Below are 23,468 nucleotides of genomic sequence, written 5' to 3'. Positions count from 1 at the left end.
ATGTGACAGGACCATAGAGAGAGAAGAAAAGGGGGTGGGCACCAGCTAGCATAATGAAGGCACATTATCTGCATCTTCTTTACATTAAGTTTGATTCATTTCCCACTCGGGTATCAATCCCAAACAGAGTACCTATCAGTGAACGTTGTCTGTCAGCCGCCTGCAGTAAAACACTCAGTCATTGGAGGTGGGTGTATTGTTGGCCCGCGGGTGCAAAGGATAAAATGACATTGTCAGGGTTCAGACATGATAAATATCTCAGAGCTGCGCCATCGGTACTCATTTTCTCTGAGTGATTGAACTGTTTTAATGTTCCTCTAATTCTCAACACATTAGCTGTAGGCAAGTGATGAAAAATGGACTGGTATACTGAATAAAGTTCATTGAGCATGGGGCTAAAGGACATGGCAAAAAATATGATCATGATAATTTATTACATACTGATTAATATCAATATTTATCATGATATATAATTAGATTGTGCTGCCATTTTGAAATTTTGAGTATCTTAATAATTACTGAAGCCTAGAGAAATCTGAGGCTTCACTAGTTAACTTTAACATAACATTTAACATTTAACATAAAAAGTATCATTTCATATGGCACCATGCTTTATCTGCCTTAAAGGTCCAGTGTGTAGGATTTAGTGGCACCTAGCGGGGAAGTTGCAGACGCAACCAACTGAATACTCTCCCACACCTCACCCTCTCCTTCCAAGCATGTAGGAAAAACTCTGGTTGGCAAATTGACATTCAAAAGCAAAAGGCCATATCTAGATCAGTGTTTGGTTTGTCTGTTCTGGGCTACCTTAGAAAAAATGGTGGTTCAAAATGGTGGACTCCATGGAAGAGGACCCACTTACACTGTAGATATTGAGGGCTCATTTTAGGACAGCAAAAATACATCAATTCTTATTTTTAGGTGATTATACACTAATGGAAACATACTAATGAATATTATATTCCACAAATATATTCCTAAAAATTACACACAAATACAAGTTAGTTTGCTTTGTAACTAATTAAAATAATAGCATTAGCACTTTCTCAGCTGATGATTCCCGTCTTGGTTGGCACACACCAACCACCTTTTTTGCCGACCGTCTGAATCTATGCCTTTGAGATATCCAAACCATTTCCATATAACTGATGTGTGTTACTTTATTTGCCAATAATTTCCTCAGATTTGGAGTATACGTTTACTTAACACTAGTCTCTGTATGGCTGTAAAACAAACCGGTTATGGCTTACGACAGGGAAGTTACTGCTGGCAGAGTTTCTGCGTGTTTGATAAATTGCTCATGACTTCCCTCTTTTGTTGCATTTATAGATTATGAGCATTGTTGATGTTGTGAGCTCTGCTCCTGTGGTCCACTCTGTGTAGAGGGCAGTGAGGCAGAGAGAGATGCAGAAAGGCCCTCTGTTCCAATCATTTTTATCCCTTTTTTCCAGAGGAAATCCACTTTCACATTCCACTTTCCTCACTGGTCCCATTGCTTGATGCTTTGCGGTGGGAAATGGATATGGATGTGCAAGCCAACAAATGTAGACTGACTGTCTGTTATGTGATAGATAGGCTGTTCCATCTATCCATATTTAGTAATAGTGTTCAAAGTTTATCATCATTATCGAGGTACATTTTTCACTATCCTGCTTCTAGGTTGTTTCATCACCCAGCCCTAATTGAGCATGCTGTGCCACGTTGAAGTTATTTGCCTATCTCCCGCTGTAGTACCACGTTTTCTCACTTCTCATACTTCAAACACATTTTAGACAAGTAACAAGAGGAACTGCAGTGTTTGAAATCAACACTGCTTGGACATTTCACGCAGAAAGACCCAATATTGACCTAGCAGGTGAAGACCAGGGTGGCTGTCTTGAGCTGTGAAACATAATACACTTATATCCTCTCGCACAATACCTGTCCACTGCACATCTGTGACCTTTGCAGCAGATTTAATCAGGAATCTTTAGAACTCAGGAGCTGTTTTAATAGATGAAATGGCACAAGGTCAGTAATAGACTGATGCTGACTTCTATTCTACTCTTCTTTTTATGTCTTTTGTCTTTTTTTTCCATCCCTGTTCCTTTTTATCTCTTCTCAACCCCTCAGGGCACGACTGGAAGAACTGAGGATGTTTCTGGAAAATGAGACGTGGGAACTGTGCCCGGTGAAGTCTAACTTTAACATCGCCCAGCTTCATGTGAGTAAACTGAGGCGAGAGAGTGAAGCGCGGCGGCATTCATTTATTCTACACTGTCAATCATCTCACACCCCCACCCCTGTGAAATTTGCATAAAGATATGAAACGCAGGGGATCCTGCTCAATGATTTCTACGTGTATGTGGGTGTTTGTGTGCGTGCAAGCATGTCAGCCTGCGTATCAGCATAGGAGAAGGAAAGTTCAATCCACATATAAGACAGAAGAAGATAAAATGGCTGTAGTTCCATGTGACTTTTATGTTAGATGTTCCATTTCCCACACTTATGAGCAACAGTTAAAAATAAAACCTTAAATGTCATGCACAAGCCAAACCAAAAGAAACGACACGTTCAGCTCGCATCACCTAGAATCAGAAATGACAGAAGAAGAGATGTCAGAAATATAAATGCAGTTGATTCAAAGATGTTTCATTTTCATACATCTCATGCTTTGTGGCACATTTTGAAACAATTACACATTGCAGATAACCTCCATAATAAACAACCTGCCTTCAGGATTACATACATCACACACATCTACATTACAGGATGGCAAACATCAAAGGCCCAGCTGACATTAAAAAAAGATTAAAGCTTACTTTTTTTAATGCAAACATCCAGCTGAGGTAATGGCTTCTTGTGCCTTTTACCCTTTAAAAGTCCCCACTGGGCATTAACATCGTGACTGCTAATACTATAAAGTTAGATAAATATGAGCTTATAATGTAATATATTATACTATAATATTATTGAATAGATTAGACTTTCATCTTTTTATTCCCTGTGGTCATTTTCAGAAGAACTGCCTGCCTGTTTGTTATCTTAGAAATAACAAAATAAAAACACCATGGGGAAAAAATGAGCACTGAATTTCTTAGCTTTTTAATATTCTTCATATTAGGTTGATTATGTTCTAAATTCAATCAATCCTATCCAAATTTGGGTTGATGATTTAGTTATTTTCTCACACACTGATGTTATTGACTCCAAAGTGCCCCCCAAAACTGACAACAACATATCATTGTTGACTTGACTATATAGAATAAATAAATAAATTATGCCCCTATATACTATGACCTAAGGCGAGAGCCCAAACAGAAAAATAATACAGAAATAAACAGGTTGCATTGTGAGCAGGCAGTCTGCTTCTGTTTTTACCTTTGTACCAAGCTATGCATGCTAATGTGCACCTGATCTGTTAAGTTGTTTTGTCCACACTTTATTTTAAATTGTCCACCACTGTCTTTACCAAATCATGATTGCCAATTAGCAAAATCTTATACTGTACATTGTAGGTTTCTTTTCCTGTGTGCCTCATCTGCTAACTTTACCAAATATAAATCTACATCCGTCTCTTGTGTTTCTCTTCAATCCAGGAGTTTAAGTTCATGGGACAGTGTCGTTCTCCGTCCGTCTCCCCGAGCAGACAGGCCGTGTCCACCACGAGCCCAGCTCAGGAGGAGCTGTCTCTGTTCCAGCAGTACCTTCAGGAGGGAAACCCCTTTGAGATGCACACTGAGCACAAAGAGGAAGAGACGGAAGATGTGCTGGCATCTAACGGGGTAAGTGGCAAACAAACATGCATCCAGTCGATGCCTGTTTTAATAATTTGGAATTAGTCGAAACACACTGGTACAGTACTTGTATCCATGTACAATTGTTTATTGCCAGCAGTCAGGTATATAGGAATGTCTAATTAGGCTACCTGTTGAGATGAGTCACCAAACAAGTCAACGAAGAGACAAGTTGATTAATTGAGACATAATCACTGTTGGGTCAGTAATTGGTTTACAGCAGCTCTCAAGCTGTTACCACCTGGAAGACACCAGCAGTGCAGAACTTGCCATGATTAATATAACACTTTGACGCATTGTCTGTTGTGCAACGCAGACTGTTAAATCGCAAATGAAACCTGCCTGCGTCAGGAAAAATAATCAACTTAAGAGTAGAGCTGTATGCGATAATGTAGCATCTTTGTCATGTACATTTTTCTATGGATTTTTGGGTCCTCATCCATCAGGATTAAACAATGTTGCCTCAGCAAAGCAATACTCCTTTGTATGCTCTTTTAATTCTAGCCCTCCTTTTTATTCAGACACACTTTCTCTACTCTGTACTTTGTGTTCAATAGAAATGGGCAGCACTTCACTGTGAAAGAAACATTTTGCTACATTCACTTTTGTCTATGTTGTCCAGGAAAACTACTAGCCCTGCCACTTGAGCAGCACACATAATTGACAGAGAAGATGAATCCTCATTCTCAGGCTTTGAGAGCCCGTTTAAAGACATCTATCAGGGTGCTTTGTGAAATTACATCTTGAAATCCAGAAGAGAGCAGCCTAGCTTGATTTGGCGGGGGAGCGTAAGCCTCTTGTCTTGTCCAACAACTGAAATCAAGCACTTCAGCTCGCTTGAAGAATCTGAATCTAAAAAGATATTGTGCCATTATATTAAACAACAGCCAAGTGGCTGCTATTATGTGGTTAAGAAGGAATTGGTGTGTTAGGATGGTATTGAGCAGCTATGCTAGGCTGAAATCAGGATCACGGTTAGCACACACACCAGAATGGGTTCGTTGTATGGATGCACTGATGCCGATGTTTTCCTCCTTAACCGCCATCGGCCATTGGCAAATAAAAATGACATTCATTGATGATTATATGTGCTGTGCTGAGAAACCTTTGCTTTTGGTCCGTCCTGCATGTGAACCCCACCTGGAGCGTTTCAGAAGCGAGCGTTTAGCTGCCAGACTTTGTTTACTTGCTCAGATTTGGCCATTTTCCTCGTGTATGTTCTTCTAAATATGCTTCTACATGTGTAAATATGTTACATAGTTAATTAGTTTCAGTTTTTGTCTGTTTTTAGGACGTAGTTTGCACGTAGTATTTTATTGTGAAAATTTACCAGATTCTCTATGCTTGTTCTGTGTCTTGCTTCCGTCTGCTCGAGGTGCTCAGTGTAGATTGACGCGTGCTGCACACGTCGAGCACCAAAAATAGAACAGGCGCGTATTCAACGCGTAGCCTTGCGTAGTGAGGCTTCTGGGACTGTACGAGAAAGATCCATGTTATGCAGTTTGCAATACATGTAACAAAGAAAAAACATCAAAATAGGCCGAGTTGTTATTTTAAACATTGGTATCGGCCCAGAATTTCACAATCGGTGCATCCCTAGTTCGTTGCCATCAACAAATCCTAGAACCTGCTGCTTCATGCCTACGAGCAGGGCCGGTCCTAGCTATGGGCAATGTGGGCGGCCGCCCAGGGCGCATTCTCCGTGGGGGGCGCACGAACGCCCGAAAAAGCAAAAAACCTCTGTAATTTTCGATACCGCTCGGGCGGGCGCCCCGGGAGCGGGGTGTTGACAAGGCAGAGGGGGGGCGTCGGACAGACCGATGGGGGCGCACGCATCCCGGGGCGCACGGCGCATCCAGGGGCGCAAGGGCGGCCGTTAGGGCGCACGAGAAAATGTTCACCTTGGTGGGGGGGGGTTCGCCCAGGGCGCAAATGTGGCCAGGACCGGCGCTGCCTACGAGCAAGCATGGGCAACTCTTTATAGTCTTGGGTCTTTGGTCACCACTGGCTGGAGAGGTTAGCTAAGCAGCACTGCTATCAGCTATAGCCCAAACCTCAACAACTCTGTGTCACATTTCTAAACTCATTTAAACCTACCTACGATAATAACTTCATAGCATATGTCTCAAGTAGCACTTCTCAGCTCTGATGGCAGTCTGAAGTGTAGTGACACCACAAGACGGAGAGAAGAAAACAAACTCTCTCTTCAAGGCTTTTGTAGGGTTCAACGAGATATCTGTAGCATGGATATAGTGATCAACAGACTATTGCCTGGGACTGTGGCTGTTATACACATGTGCTTCTCCTATGACGACTGTAAAAGTCCAAAATCAGTAAGCTGTTCCTTCAAGGCTTATTTGTTGTGTTTCTCTTCGAGAACGGAGAAGAGATTACACCAGTGCAGCGACACATAACCCACCTTTTGTTTTTAATATTGATGTATTTTCCTTTCAGGCTCAACTTCAAAAGCAATATTGCACTATCTAACATATTAGGCTTACAAGAGCCCTAGCTTGGCTTGCTCTTAAGCTTGTAATCCTTTCTATACGGCTGTTGTCTTGCCTAAGCTTACAGTTAAGGACAAAGAAAATATTGTCTTTCAGGGGAGCTTTAGCACATCTGTGCTTTTTCTCTCCAGGCTAGTCATTATAGCCCATCGGGGTTGAAAAGATGGGGATGTTACACTTTAATTTAGATAATATAATCACAGCCCTTTAAGGCATTTTGGTTTAGCATTCTGGAGTATCCAGTTATTTCCCGTTATTTTAAAACCTGTAGTTTGACGTGTTTAATCTCCCTTTTACTCACTTCATCTGTGTTGTATCTATTCTTTCCACTGGCCCTTTGACTATCATCTCCCTCCCTACTCCTGTCTGATCTTTCTCTCCCCTTTTTCTCAAGTATGAGTCAGACGAGCTGGAGAAGAGTGTGTATCAAGATTACGACAGCGATAGTGACGTCCCCGAAGAGCTCAAGCAGGACTACGTTGACGAGCAGACGGGTGATGTCCCCCTCAAGAGGTCAGTTCCAAGTCAATAGTCCACTGCGAAGACATACACCTACGTGGTGTGTCCAGCTGTCCATCATTTGTGTGTGTGTGTGTGTGTGTGTGTGTGTGTGTGTGTGTGTGAATGAATATGGAAGATTAACTCATTTTAATCACAGACACAAAATAAAACGATGCATTATGCCACTTTTTATGCATTTAGCTATGTAATTTTATCTCACCTGTGGCTAACCCTGCAAAGCAGACATAAAGCTTGTATAAATCTTTTTGTCCACGTCTGAAAAATTCCCATTCTTCCCACCTCCACCTACGTGATTGTAAGATTAGTTGCTGTTAATCAAAGTAAGGGCAATCCTCTGCACCTTGTGAATAAAAGGATGCATTTTCATCTGAAAGAGAAATCTGAATGCAATTGAGGAAGGTTTGTAATTTTGTTTGTATTATTATTATTATTATTATTATTATTATTATAGAGAGATCCTATAATTAATGTAATGTTAGCATGCTATGCTGCTGTAATTACGCCTTTCTCTCAAAAAGATTCCTCATACATTTGGTTGCTTTTGATGCAGTATGACCCTTCCTGTTCATTTTACAGTGTTTTTTCATCGGGAAACTGACTGCATGTGTTTGCGGGGGAGGGGGCCTGAATCAATAAGAAGCGCCTGTACATGTGTGCATATCTGAGAGTTGACAGATTTTACACAGGATTTGCACGGCAACACATACAACGCTATTACTTATTCAGCAGCTCCTCGTTACAGACATATAATGGCAGGGAAGGCATATAATGATCATTTCCTGTCATGTAATGACTTATTAATGGTATCGTGACGTTTTCTGCTCACTGCTGAGTCTCGGTGTTTCACAGGTCTGACATGCCTGATATTTTTGCTTTAACTCTCACCACATTTCATTTCCTGCTCCCCCTGTGTATTAACCCGACATTAGCCTATAGTCACTTAAATGCTAATATCACATTCTTAGATGCACGAATCACTAATGGTTAATTACTGTACAAGTTGCATGGTCACATCCAGAAATTAGAAGGCCCCATGTAATGATTGCTTGCTGATATGGCTGGATGATCAGAGTCAGGGGTCTTCTGCTCCAGGATCACCAGGTTCAAAGACTCCACCACCCGGGTCCTTCTGTGTCTCCTGCATTGTGTAATGGGTTCTGATTGATCAATTACAAGCCTCTGACCCGCACTTAGGTTTTGAACCTGGCCGATCAATGCTGAGGATTAGTGATGTTAACATATATTACAAAGTCTCTCCTTTTCTCATGACTCTGCCCCACTTTCTCTCTTGCTGCCACCTCCTGCACGTTCCAGTGTTTCCAGAGAGACCATAAGAAGCAAGAAAAAGTCTGACTACAACCTGAATAAAACCAACGCCCCGATCCTCACCAACACCACCCTCAACGTCATCCGGCTTGTTGGTGAGTCGTGCGCATCTACACGTATTCTACTCTCTTCCCTTTAAGAGCAACCCAGACTCTACACCACTTTGGGCGTGCTCTCCAGCCTGCTCAATTTATTCACAGCTGAAGCCGACAGCTCGTTGCGATCTGCACTCTCAGGTGTCTGATGCCACCTGTGTGACCGAGCTGCGCTAATAATATTTAGCCTTCGCCTTGAGCTCTGACCTTTCGTCTCCCAATAAGGGCTTACACGTCTCTTTGACGTGGCTTAGAAGACATTGTGGCCCTTCCTCAGCAAGGCGTGCCTTCTGGCGATGTCACCCTCATGATGTGATTTTTATGTGTAAAAAGGAATTAGACGAGGCAGTTATCTCTCCTGTGCTGGCTGCATGGTTCAATAAATTTTCTGCTATATGGATTCATTTAATAACTCTGCTTTTTTCCAAAAGTTGAACAAATGTCTGTTCCCACCACTTGTTCTCATTTAAACTGTCTCTTTTATGTTTGTGCTTCAAAACTTTCCTGGACAAACTAAACAAAATCTTTTTTTTTCTTCTTTACAATTGATAATATTGATTTAGAGCTGTGCTCCAAAACTGAATGAAAAGCCGAGGTTTGATTCCAAGCAATCACTTCTAATTCAGTCTCTGCAGCTCTTTGATGGAGTTAGATTGCTCCCCGAGTTTCTCGGTGCAGAATTCCAGAGAAGGGCGTGAAAAATGAAAGCGTGAGAGAAATACTGCTGTCTCAGTGGCAAAGCCGGCTAGATTGAGTTTATTTCTCCTTTTCTTTCCTCCATTCATCAGTTCTGAGTCAATGGTAACCTTGTTACACCCCTGTACCTCTGTACTCATTGCTTTTATTACCTTGCTGTTAAATTAAATCCTTGCCCTCAAGTGTATGCAAATGCGGTGTGTTCCCACTGAATTTCTGGCGGTTTTATTGCAATTAATTTACTGCAGTTTAACACTGTAAATCTACGACAGGTTGTACTTAAGAACAGAGCCATTTCATTCATTGCAAACTAACACTGGGTTAGAAAAAGGCCTGAATTAAATGTTTGTGTCCACTGTGTCACATTTTCTGTCACAGGGAAGTACATGCAGATGATGAATATTCTGAAGCCGATCGCATTTGATGTCATCCACTGTGTCTCACAGCTCTTCGACTACTACCTGTACGCTGTCTACACCTTCTTTGGACGCAATGACATGGTACAGTATTTTTAAAGTCGCTACATTACTGTTTTATTACACGGTGCCAATGAGGGAAACAGGTTACACACACTGCACAAATATAGTATGTTTAATTCCAGACTAGATTTTTGAAAGTAGAACATTATAGCTGTACTCGCCAACTCCTCTCACCCAACTGTGATGTAGTGCAGTCCTATGGTGCCATCACTGTTGCACACGTTGTGGAAAACGGCACCTCTAGCTGGCATGCCATGATCAGGATTATTAGACTGGGTGTAGTCACACTTAAACATGTAGTTACATTAAACATGTGACTGAATCTAGTTTTACAAATAAGACTCTCTACTAAGTCTCTACTGTTATAAAAATGTAAAACTGACAGATTTTATAACCTTAAAGTACTGATGTGTTTATGAGCATCAAGATGTTGGTGTGTGTGTACATTGGAAACAGTCGGGGTGCTTTGGGGACCAAGAGATTTAATGGGGCCACAATCAACCGCAACATCCCTTTGATTTGAGTGAAGCCGGCTGTTTCTTCGTCAATTTGTGTGAAATAAAGGCATAAAATGCTTCATAGACATTTCAAAAACAAACAAAAAAAAAAGATGCGCATCATACCGCGCTGGTGTACTAAACATAATAATACCCCACAAGTAACCAGTTATTGTCTGACCAGACATAATTGTTGCACTCTATTTTCATCTTCAGTCTTACATTACCTCCACTGTTACTGAGGGAGCAGAACACTGGAAACCAACCTATCCGCCTGAAATCTATCATAAGTTTAGGTCGACACTGATGTGTAGCCATGCCAGCATACTGGCTTTTGCCTGGGTTTTAACAGTAGAAACAAATATCTAACAATATTGAGAAGACGTGAGCAGTATGTGTGCAACATTGTCAAACAGTCCAGTTTGACAAATGCTTTACAAAGCTTAACAACGCTGTTAGTGATATGATATTTTTTCAACCGAGAAACCACTGTTTCATGTCATGATGCCAGACCAGAATCAGTCAACTCTGCAGAGTGGGTGCATTCAGAGATACGGTCCCTGGCAGCTGCAGTTACATAATATTACTTCTGTTGCTTTAACAAAATTGGCTGCATTTATTTCTAATGATGGACATCTGAATTATTTCTTATTAGATGATATACAGTGAGACGGCAAATAACCACTTCCATCTTTTCTCACTGCTGCCTCTCTCTGTACAGATTTCAGTTGAACGATAGGCTACAGTGAACAAGCCCAATCTCCCCCATCCCATCTAAAGACTATCATGTCATTTATACTGCGCCTCACAGAGAAAGAAAACACGCATTTGTGTCAGAATCGCTCTCAGGGAAGTGGTAATGATGGCAACAAAATGACTTCTGTCCCATTGAGGTGGAAGAGATAAAGAGGTTGAACACTCCACGGGGGATGCCATGATTCACATTATTGCTGCGTTTGTTTGTTGTGCGTGGGGAGATAAGAGATGGTGACACACTGGTTGTGAGTTGACAACTCTTCAAGCGGTCGCTTCTCTAATGTGTCTCTGACCAGTCTGACCACTGTGTTTCTCTGTTCCTTCTTCACACATAAATACTGTCTGTCTGCACCTTCCCACCGTTCTTTTCTCATCTTTTGTTCCGTACAGTATCCTTTATCTTGCATGTTCAGCTCCTTTCGCACAGCACTGCTTGTCTTTCATACGCTTTCCTTTCTCTTCATGTCTGCCTGCATCTCGCTTAAATTCTCACTTTCTCTTTTTTCCACTAGTCCTCGTTAAATGTAATTTCATGAATCCACCCATTTCATTAATAGTCTCACTCAAAGAGGCACCTGCAGGAAAATGCTAATGTCCCTATGAATCTTTAAAAAGCTTATGGAAATTGCAAAGCACATATGACGGTATTTTGACCTAGGCTCTGCTCTCTTTACGCCACTGGAATCAAAATGGAGATGCATGATGTCTTCACACAGTAATGAGTGACATTAAAATTCAAAAGCGTAAATACTCTATTATCTGTGTATATTGGCCCTGTCAAGTCAAGATGGACGATTGACTCTGTCATGCATATGCTTAAGATGCAATTTGTGCTATTCTCATGGATTCTCCATTAATAACTAGACTATTCTCCTGCTAGGTCTGAGAGAGATTTACAAACAGAGATTTTTTTTTGTTTTTTTGGAAAAAGTGAGTAATGTTTTAAAAAGTCAGGAAAGCTGTGCCACATGGGAATGAACTGGACGTTTTATGAGGGCGTCTATTTTAAGAAGAGACAGAAGAAGGACTCAGTAAACAAAGAGAGGAAGAGAGAGGGAAGGTAAAGATGGAAGACCATGTACTGTGTCAGTCTGTTTTGCACTATGATGGCAGGGAGAAGAGAGGAAAGAGAGGCTGGTTACAAAAACAACAAAGTGGGAAAGACGTGTTGAGACAGAGCAAATCAGCCAATTGAGAGCAAATTCAGATGATTACAAAGCAGGCTGAATATCTAAAAATACTGGTTCTTCACTGGTGGCCAGGGTAATTTAAAGTTGGGGTTACAATTATCACCTCTAATGCAACACAATTTAATTCCTTTGGAATAAGGGCAGGCTACTTAAAGGGGAGTGTCAGCAATTTAGTGTTCAACTTCTTTAAAGTTGGAGGAAAAGAAACTGTTTTTTTGTTGTTTTTTTTTAAAGGTCAAAATCGAAGCAGTAGAGGTCAAGATATCCTGGCTTTGAGTGTCCTCAAGTGTTTAATCCTACATTTACCATAATGCAAGTCAACAGCAATAGCATCTTTCCATTACTCTCTCTGTCTCCTACATGCCCACCTCTTTCACACCCTGCATCACAACTTTTTTTTAAGCTCACACTGGATAAACCTGATGACATCATCAAGGTTATTCCTGGTGACATCATTAGGGTTATCTTTTCAAATCTCAGAAACACAGAAGACTAACAACTGCTTTCACAGGCTGTGTAGTACTAATCGTGATGAGTGAAACAGACGTTTGTGTGTAAAGCAGTAATCATGTCTTACCATTTTACTTTCTGCATGAACTGTATATATTATATAATGTACCGTATTTTCACGACCATAAGGCGCACCGTACGAAAAGGCGCAGTCTCAGTTATGTGTGCCATTACTGTATTTAACACACACATAGGGCGCACCGTACGAAAAGGCGCAGTCTACACACACACATGGCGCACCGCCTTACAATAACACACACACAAGCATACAAGTGTGCGTATTTAAAAATAGAGCGGGAGCAAAACTGAGTTTGATTGTGCTTTATTTAAGTCTTTATTACAAAGTACTAACATTTTATTAGCACATTACCGGTAATCGTCATTAATCAAACTCATCGAAGTCCTCATCCTCCGTTTCTGAGTTAAACAGCTGCGTTAAATCAAATATGCCAGTTCCACTTTCTTCGCTGTCAGAGTCACTTTCCGTGCCGTGCGGCCCCTCGGGAATGATGCCGGCTTTTGCGAAAGCTCGAACAACAGTGCCAGTAGACACGTTCGCCCACGCATCTACAATCCATCCGCAAACTGTGGCGTAACTTGCCCGGCGCTGCCTGCCACTCTCTGTGAAACTGTGGTCTCCATCGGTCATCCATCGCTCCCACGCCGCTCGCAGCCTTACTTTGAACGGCCGGTTCACACCGATGTCCAGCGGTTGGAGCTTTGTCAGACCTCCCGGAATAACAGCAAGTGCAGCGTTCATTTGTTTCACTTCTTTTTTCACATCGGCTGTGAGATGGGCACGCATAGAGTCACAGATCAACAGCGATGGTGATGCGTGGAAAAAACCACCTGGTCGCCTTACATACACCTGCCTCAGCCACTCTTTCATCATCTCTTCATCCATCCAGCACTTTTCATTTCAACGTTCTCAACACAGGTTTAACAACACACATAGGGCGCACTGCACTATAGGGCGCACCGCACATTTTGGAAAAATTCTAAGACGTTTGTATGCGCCTTATAGTCGTGAAAATACGGTACACAGGACAGTGGGTGGACTTTTACATGTCACATTTAGTCTTGTAGTAGACTAACAGATATTGTATTGTTTCCTTTTCTTTCTTTTTTTTTTATATACTGATGTCATGCTGTTTGATTAGCCCACTCTATCAACGATGCATTGAGAAGTATGAGGCCCTATTTTTATCAAAGGTTTCAAGAGCTAATTTGGAAGCTTCTAAAATTAGCCAATTGCACTTGAAAGCATTAAGAGATGTTTGTAGTTGACGATGGAGAAGCTTTGAGCTGTTTCCTCTTTGCTGACAATCGGGACAAACGCACCATTAACTCTTAAGTCTCAAACATTATTCCTGTTCACATCTGAAGGATATATAAGAGACATTATTGAACAGGAACTGTGTTTCTGTTGCAGGACAAGTGCAAGTTAATGCGCGGACACAAATTAGGATGCTATAATGTATCTGGGTAACAAGGTCCAGCAGCTGGCTGACAGTTTCTGATTGGTTAGAGCAGACTTCTCCTAAATTAAAGACCATTTTAAAAGCGAGGCGAGACTTGTGGACGTGAACAAGATTAATTCCACCCGTTACCACCATTAATCTAATTCTGTTTGTTTGCTTCAATTTTGCTTCTTCTTGTTTTTTTCCTTTCTGCTGTCCATTCGTCACCCATAGCCTGTCCCAAGCCCATCTTTGCCAACTCATGGTGGCAGAGAGGCAGGCACCGTCAGGGTGGTGGGCCCTGCTTGCTTGGTAAGAGTAGATTTCTAGTAGTGTGACTAACACACAAGGTTATCCCCGCCTTGTGAGATCAAAATACTAGTGGTGTGGATTGATGTGAAGCCCTCAAGGTGTGCGTGATTTGCCCTCCCAAGTGACATCAAACACATCTGAAAGCGATTGCTGTGCTTTCACCCTCTCTCTCTCATACCTCTCTTTTATCACCCGCTGTAGCCCGTGTGTTTTTTGATGTCTGTTCCTCCCACTTCCTTCTTTTTTTTAAGATTAGAGTCAACTTTCTAGAAGCAGAAAGTAAAGATTCTCTTGCCTCCGACTACGTGACATGAGAGCAGATGTTGCCGTGTGTGTGTGTGTGTGTGTGTGTGTGTGCTTTCACACTCTGCTGATGTGTGTGTTCTTATACTGTTTGTGCACAGTGCAGATTTAACTTTGTGTGTGTGTGTTCTACAGTATGAGTCATCGGGTTTGGGCCTTATCAGCAGCAGACTGAGAACCACGTTGAACAGGATCCAGGAGAGCCTCATTGACATGGTAAGACTGAAAGTGTTTTCTCCTCTCTCTCTGTCACACACACACACGCACACACACACACCTACACCTTTTCTCTTTCTTTCTATATAACCATCACTTGTTACCTCATCGTGTGTCTCATTCCCTGACACATACATGCTCTCTTCACTCCATGAGGCTCTCTCCTCTTTATACCCCCATATTTTTTTGCCAGTCCACTCTATCCATCCCCACCGTACATGTGCCCACAGCCCGTGTCGCCACAAAATGCATTATGGGTCATCATTATCTGACCAGTGGTCGCTCACACGTACACACACCTCCCTCTGTTTAAGTGGCCTCACCGGAATGGATGTGTGTGTTATTCCATTAGTCTCAATCACTACTCCCTCCTGTAATACTACATAATGACAATTAGCCTGATGCAGTCCACACTCCCTGCACTTTTGTCTGATAGTGTATCTGTCTACAGCCCCGTCTGCTGTGTTACATGATGATACAAGTGTCATCTCTCGCTTCTGCCTTTCATTTGTCTCCATATCAGATGGCCTGTCTTTGGCCTGTGCTCAAAGAAGACATACTCAGACTTTAATCTGTCCCTAATCTGCAGTGCCGCTGCAGTTTTGTTTCTGCAGGCAAATATGAAATTCTCTTGATGTTGTCTGACATGATTAGACAGGAAAAAAACAATGTGTTGTGTCTCTTGAGTCTAATTATGGCAGAAGTATGAGTGAGTGTGGTTCACTGAATTCATACTTGCGTCTTTTTGCCTTGAATTCAAATGTGGACATCGAGACGAGACAAAATTTAAGAATGCTTAAGAAGAATGAGAATGCTTTTATTTCAACTATAAAGCCCAGAGAAAGAAAGAGGCTAGTATTGCTTATTTGTGCAGTTAAATTGGATTATTATTGTACGTCACAAATTGTGACTCACAATCAGCTGTGAAAATGAAAAAAATTAAAATAAAATTATTTTCCCATGGTGAAATCCTGAGTAATGTTAATTTAATTTTTCATTTCTGAGAATCTGTGGGGCTTTCTGTCAGCGTCTCGCAGATATCCTCTCTAATTTCATCTCTGCGCTCACGTAACAACATAGACCAGGCTGCAACTATTAAATGTGCTCTTTAGTGTCTGAAATGTGTCCACAACTTTAAAGAAAAGAGGTGAGAGCAACTTGATCACTAATTTGGTTTGTGTTAAGTTGTCAGATCTCACCTTTGAATGTACGGTATCCAATTAGAATGAAGTAGGAAAGTAAGGGACATTGAATCGTTTTACAACCAGCGTCACCTTTGCACGCAGATATAATCGTTTGTTTTCACACAACATCCAAAGCTCCTCTAAAAAACAATTTGACAGCATAATGGCGTGTCGCTGTGATAGCAGTGTGTGATGCGCTGTGATGTTGGGTTTGACTGACAAGAAAGACAAGACGGAAGCAAAACAGAAAGGCAGGAAGAAAACCCAGAAAAGAATAATAAATGATCGAGACTTTGAATTGCATTACGATGTGATACAGCGACATGTTTCCTTCTCTCAGGTGCGCACTATAGCAACTATTTACACCCCAGTAATTTTGTACACCAGTTGTGAGCTGTTCCCATAACTGTACGACTAGTCAAATGGACACAGACAGAAAGACAGACGTGGTGGAGATGGAGTGTAATACACTGAGTCATGTGTGAGAAACCTTGTGCACGTGCATTGACGCACACATTTCAGAGGAGTGTAATCATATCACAGGTGGCATCACAGGCCGTGTCCTAAGACTCTGGCTTTGACACAATACCCATCCTCTCTCTAATGTATTAGCAAATGCTTTCAGTCTGCCCTTTCTCATATGCAAAACTATTTTAGCTCATCTCGATAAATCATTGAATGTGGGAAAAATGCCCTATTTTCCAAACTAACAGAGCACTCCCTACATTATTCCTCTCCGTCCTGCTCTTCTTTTGCTCTCCTGTGTTTCACATCATGATTCTCACACATAAATCTCACGGACACTTCCATTAAAAATATGAATACATATTGAACATATGCAGTTTGAAAAAGTGGTTGTCATTCGTACAGCATTGTATAACAATTTATATGCAGTTTTCATGGTTTTATAAGGTGTTGCATCCAATGGATTATACAGTAAATCCCTTTTTTTTCTTAAAAAAAAAAAATATATGTGACTTTACGCCAAACTGTGAATGCATTCATGTTGAGAACAAGAACGCACTTCCCTCCACCTGCATATAAATTTGCAAACCCGCACACTCCAGAGATTCCTGCAGGGTAGACCTCATTTGTAAACAGATTATAAAGTTAATTGCACACTGCATTTCAATTGAGCCGGCGAATCCTTGCGGTTTTGTTCCCCTGATTTGCTGTCACAACTGTTTGATTCCAAAACCAATGTGCTGGTAATGACTCCAAGTCCCATATGAATGGCGAGATTTTCCATCACATCTCGTCTCAGGTATGGAGTGGCCTCGCCTTAAATTGGGAGCTCCACAGGGGGGAAAAAAGTAAAAGATCTTCCCCTCATTTATGTTCTGTTTCTCCGCCTCCGTTATTCTTGATTACCTCACTGAAACCATGTCGCTCGTCTGGGTTTGACAGTTTTAATTTAAAGTTCACTCACTTTCAACTTTGACTATATCAATGAGAGTTTTCGGAACATTTTGAGGTTAGGGAGAAACTTCTGACAGAAGCAGAGACGTAATTGCCTTCAACACTTTCCACAAAACACTTGTAACATGATGTTTAATCACATGCACTGACATCAACACCAGTTTTAAATTCAAAAGTGTCATCTTTACCTGAATGTGAAGCTCTGAACTGAACTGTTTTACTCAAATCAGCTGTCACGTAAAATAACTGCAATCCTCGCTCTGAAAAAAAATCCTTTATCCCTCTGTTGGTATTGCTCGAGGCACGTTAGATGATGGTAAGTAATGCAATGAACTTCATCTGTAGCCACATTGTCACTGCCACAAAGTTCAACTGTGTCAGCTGTTGAGAGCCATCGCTGTGGGCAACTTTGTGAAAAAAGCTGCATCAGGCAAGCAATTGCAAGTTCAACTCTGGTTCTCCATCCTTCTCTAAATAGTCAAACTAACAGTGTTTACTCTTTCAACAAGTCCATTTTTCTCTCTTGTTTTTCTAATTTCTTTCCCTCCTTTTGTTTTATCTGCTTTTCCCATCATCTTCTTTTCTTTATCTGTGTGTCGATCACCCTAAGCATGAACAACTGCTTGTATCATGCCTCTGACTGAATATACAATGGTATGTTTCATCACAGATATAATCATATGGCTGGACATTCTGTTCAAATACTTTTTTCTTTTTTTTTTTCAGTCAACCCACAATTGTGTGATGAGTTGGTTAGATGTGTGTTGTTATGTGTGCATTGGTCCACTACTGGGTGCTCAGCTTTAGTATAGAGTGGGCTTTTTCAGGCTTGGCACCGAAGGGAGCGGGAAGCCTGGTAATTTCTGTGCTGGCACCAGTTTTTTGGCAGTGAACGTTGCTTGCAGGGACTCACACAAATACATACACTGCCAGGGTACATACATACCAAGAGAATGCAAATTTTAACCGTCAGATTAACACACTTGCAGTCTTACTGTCACTACCACATTTAGCGCTCCACACTTTTGATGCCCTCTTCCTCTGTCTCCCAGTAGCACAGTGATAATCCCCAAGCATGTGTTTGTGGTTATGGTTCGCTACATTGATTGGCCGAGCTGTCACTGGCACACTGCCTCTTGTGACACTCACCGGCTAATGTCACACACACAAACACACACAAAATGTACTTTCTTTCACGCTGCACACTAAACGCAGTCATTAAGTCCGTGTCTGTCACGACGGCACATCACTCTCGAGACTGGTGTCTCTGCCGTCTCTCTCTGTGAATGGTGCAATGACCCAGAGGGGACAACCATTTGACAGGGATTATGGATCTTGATTACGGTTTCATGGTGTCACTGTTTATACTGTAGTTGTCAGGATATCACAAGTATTGACATTTCGTCGGGGTGTCCGAACACACGGGCACATTTTCCATTGATAAACCAAACTGCAGGTCGTGGCCCTCAGCTCTGATGAGGAGACGGTTGATCCCCGTGGATACCATAACTCTCGCTTCCTGCCTGCAACTTCTTGTCAACTTCTGCAGATGACTCATCACATCTCCCAGCGTGACAAACATGCTGATGAGCAGAAATTATGCACTTTTAATTAAAATCCTTTCATTTGTATTCCTCTTTCTCCTACCTACACTTCAGTTTATTCACGTTCAGCTTTCTTAACTCAAGTATTTTAAGTTCTTTTCTTCTACTGTCTTGTTGCCAAAGCAGGTAAGTGGACCTGCAGCTATGGGAATAGAAGTTGCCAAAGATAGGCTTAGAGGTGCCGGGCCATATTTCACAAAATAAATGAAGGCCCTAATTCCATTTGACATTCATCTAATGAGAACAAAATTTCGAGTATTAGAGTGACAAAGAGGTGCAATAGGATCCACTTGACAGTAATTGCCTTCCAGCCAGTCCACTCGACTTGGCCGTAAATCTCTATGGAATGGATTGGAGAGGAGTTAGCAGTCAATCATGACAGATTGAGACACTTCAATTCAGAGATCACTTTTCAACTCCCTGAGCTGAAAGCTTCCTTCATGACAAGGGTGATTATATGGTTTGGATTAATCATGGAGTTTTACTAAACCTTTCAAATTAAGGATCTCCATTTTTCATCATCAGCCCAGAAATTTTTTTTTTTACGTTGTTGCCTCCAAATTATGGCGTTTGAAAGCCCCAAATTTGAAAAGGTATTTTAAAGGCGAAGGAACTGAATTGGTGCCTTGGCACCTTTTTACCATGGCCCTGTTTTTTGGTTACAAAATGCAAAAGCCCTCAATTTACCATTAATGAAGGCCAACAAATCAATTGACGTCTAACAGCATTGTATAATAACCTTAATCATAATGCTGCATATTATGTTCAATTTTTTGCCATATTCTGTATATAAAGCTCCCTAAATCATACACACTAGACCTTGTAATTATTTAATTGTATTTGCATATCTTTCCTCATACCAGCCTCTTACAGTGACAGCTATTCCCTGCCCATCCCTCAGCTGTACTGTATATAATTTTACCTCACACAGTTCAAATTATTGATCCAGCCAATTTGATACTGCAAAAAGACAGTCCTGTCTCTCCTCAGGTGTTTGCTGCTGCTGACAGATAGGACCTTCCATACCCACCTCAAAACTACCTCGGGCTGTTTGTTCAAAATTGAGCTGCAAACAACAAATCGCACAGTGGACGTGTGGGGAAAACCCAATGATAGAATAGATTCTCCAGCAGAGGCGGTCCTGACTCAGCACTATGGAAAAAACAGAGAATTTGTCCGAGCCAGTGAAACTGATGGCCAGCCCGCATTGCAGACTATGGTAACTAATGAGCCAAGAGCTATAGTATGCTTCCCCTGTGTGGGAAATGCTGGAATTAAGCTTTTGAGTGGTTTTGAGTTCAACAAAAACTGTTGAATTGTTGGGTCTCTGTAGATAGGTGTATACAGAATACAGTCTAGACCTACTGTGGCTATGACTTCTGTGATGATTTGTTGATTTATAAAATAAAATTGAATTGAATTGGATCAGAGAAAATAGCAAAGAAGTTATGTTAAGTTTCAAATGCAAGTATTTCCTGATCAAAATCTAAAATATGCTACAGAGAGATGAGACTTGAAAGCTTTCCCTGTGGACCTGCACTCTCCATTCTGATTAATACAGAACTTTAGTGTCACCCTAAGGAGATGATTATGGGAAAAATGCAAAGAAGTCCCATATGAATACCATAAAGTACAGCACAGTCTCATTCTAGACAGACACAATTATTGTACACACATACAGCATACATGCGTTGATCCTCTTTAAGAATAATTTTTCAGCTGTTAAATATCACAGTGTCTTGTCTTTGATCTGAGGAAAAAACAGCAGGGGGGTTGATAGTCATCAAGCTGCTGCTGTTTTTCAGCCTAATTCAAAGCTTTGCTCTTAACTGTTTTCAAATCCCTCCCTGGATGTTCAATTTTATACATTTGCTTCTCATTGGGAAATCCAGGCCTTCATTTCTAATCACTGCGCAAAGGTAGATAAGCTCCCTGGCTTTGATGTTTTGACGTCTTCATACTTCTTGATGCTGCTGCCTTTTTGGCTTTAATACCCTGCAGACATCAACAAAGCCCCGCTTTACGTTTCACCTGTCCACATGATACAAATGTCCTCAAGGATATTGGGGTTGTTTACACTGTTAAGAAAGATGTTCTTCTCTCACTTACTGGATTTTTATAAAGCTGCCAGAATCATGTAAAGAAACCCTTATTCAAGGCTTTGGGGGTGATGCTGTTCTCCAGAATTCCTAATCAAATTATGGTTGGCTGTTAAATAAATGTAGTGGCAGTGAAACGTCTCTTGAATGGCTAACCTTCCCATTAAGAGAGAAATTATTGTAGAAGTGATTCATATATAAACTTGGCTTAGAGTGTGAATTGTAGCATTTCTTTCTTGATGGTTTAACCTCTCCTGTCATTTTACACAGAGAGAGAGACAGAGATCATTAAAAACTCTCAGAGTAGAACTCATTGTGTTTTAATAAGTGCTAAAATCTTACGGTCAGCGATAAAGATTCACTCTATGATTGTTAGTGTTCATATGTCAGTATAGAAAAAGATGATGCTCTGAGTCTTATTTTTCAGCTTGGTACTCTGAAGAGGAACTTAAGTCATTAAATTTCCTTTAATTATATCTGTGATGGATATATATTAACATCTTCTGAGTCAAACATTTGAATTACTTAAGTATTCCCAGGGCATTGCTTTAAGTGTTATCAGGGGGCACAGGGGTCTATATTTTATTTATTTATATATATATATATATATATTTAAAAACTAACAAAAGATTGAACTATCTGTCTGTCACAGAAAGTTTTAGTCACGATTTTACTTGTTTTGTAAAAAGGTCTTAAAATGGTTCATTAACTCAAGAGCGTCTTCTATCTGAGCCAGACAGATAATTAAAATGTGGTGAGGAAGAAAAGAGAAGAATTGTTCTCTCCCCCCTGTCCTGCTTCTTGGCCCCCGTTTTGTTACTTAAACTCAGATTAAACTGAGCATTCAGACACCCACGGAGATATTTCCTTTTCTCTTATTCAAAGGGTAAAGTAGATCTTCCTTTTTTGTTGATGTTTAAAGCTCATCAGTGAACTTGAATGAATCAGTCGGTGGTTGATATGGATAGTTTCAGACAGGCTAAAATGTTGTATTCATATCTGTTGTGATGCACTTCATTGGTTAAAAAATTAATATTTCTCTAAAAAGACACTACTCAAAGTGAATCTTTAAGGCGACTGGGCCTGCACATTTTCAAAGTCACCTTACCCATGTTCTAGAATTCTTGCCTATATCGATATATTCATAAATTACACCAATATCTTAGAAAGCATATTACAAAGTAAAGGTGACAGAAAATATTATAGCCATGCAAAAAACATTATACTTATTACATGAAATGGTGCAGTTTGACTAGCGTACCGCAAAGAGAAGTTGCAACTGATATTCGTAATGTAACAGACGTGAGCACACATTGTTGCTATTTATGATTGAAGCCAGTCTGGGTAGCTACTTTTCATCTTAAAATAGATTTAATATATCATAAGCTATATATCATATTCATTTCAAAATGAAGAAGGAATGATTGAATTGTATATTATATCAATATACGTGATACATGAATATTACTTTTGGCTCAAACAATTACAATAAGGGCATACTTTAGGTGTGGGTGCAAGGGAAAGCTTAATTACCGTGTTATCAGTGAAGACCTCCTACATCCTTTCTGATTAAATAACTCACGTCACTGCACAGATTACTGTTAGCTGTGAATACTTAATATACAATTTACTCCTTTACAGTAGATTAATTTAATGGAGCTTGTTTAAAGATTGAATAATTATGTATGATATATCTTGGGTGTGGGGATATAGTGCTATTATATTATTTTATTATTATGTTACTGTTTTGAGAGATGTCACCAATGGACATTTTTCAAGCACCACTTACATGTTGCAGGTAGCAGTGGGCCTTGTAGCTTGTTTTGAGTCAATAACCTGATTCAGGATCTTTTATCAGTGGACTGCTTTCTGTTCCTCTGTGCCAGTGTTGAACAAGTTGTACCCTGCGGTTTAATCCTCTTTGGAGCATGCCAACCTTGTTTATTACCTGCAGTGCTGGAAATTTACTTTTGGCCCCTGTTGCTAATCTAACTCTTGGTCTTCAGAGTAAATGTCCCAAACCAAAACATGTTTTTCATGAAATGGAATTGAATACAACGAGACTGTAAGTACATCAAATCAGCTATTTTTAGTCATCTTTTCATAACAGAACGTGGCGTGGCTCTATTGGTAACTAGACTGAAAATATCCTACTAATACCAAAGAATAAATGAAAGCCTTCAGCTGTGGCTGTGTAATTATTTCACTAATAATTTCAAAATAAAATTTCACGTGCATAGCAGATAGATGGTTTGTGGTGTTACACATATTACTAGAATAATTGCTTATTTACATTTTCAGCAGAGATACAAGTCAAAATCAGTGTTTATGAGACATGACTCACTGACTGATGATAATAATAAGTCTAATTTAATTCTTTCTTTACACAAAGAGACAAAATGGCAGAGCTCATTTCACCATTTACCGTTCAATAATCACTCTCTTATTGTTGCCCTGGCTTGCTCCGCTGCATACACATGATGATGACACATGATCTTAATTTGTGTTTTTGCAGAG

The 23,468-nt window shown here is 40.6% G+C and overlaps 1 protein-coding gene across 1 annotated transcript in view; it reads left to right on the top strand.

Annotated features, from left to right (window-relative positions):
* vps50 (VPS50 subunit of EARP/GARPII complex) overlaps positions 1-23,468 on the top strand; it is a 95,539-nt gene that overhangs the window by 53,026 nt on the left and 19,045 nt on the right. Inside the window, exons 17-22 of the mRNA XM_019262658.2 lie at positions 2,113-2,203; positions 3,579-3,764; positions 6,678-6,796; positions 8,120-8,226; positions 9,301-9,422; positions 14,565-14,645. Coding sequence (XP_019118203.1) covers positions 2,113-2,203; positions 3,579-3,764; positions 6,678-6,796; positions 8,120-8,226; positions 9,301-9,422; positions 14,565-14,645 — 706 coding nt within the window. The remainder of the gene's footprint in view (positions 1-2,112; positions 2,204-3,578; positions 3,765-6,677; positions 6,797-8,119; positions 8,227-9,300; positions 9,423-14,564; positions 14,646-23,468) is intronic.

Source organism: Larimichthys crocea, chromosome XIII, assembly GCF_000972845.2.
Source record: "Larimichthys crocea isolate SSNF chromosome XIII, L_crocea_2.0, whole genome shotgun sequence".
Taxonomy (NCBI): Eukaryota; Metazoa; Chordata; class Actinopteri; family Sciaenidae; genus Larimichthys; species Larimichthys crocea.
The sequence above is the reverse complement of the archived record's forward strand: the minus strand, read 5'-3'. Positions and strand labels throughout refer to the sequence as shown.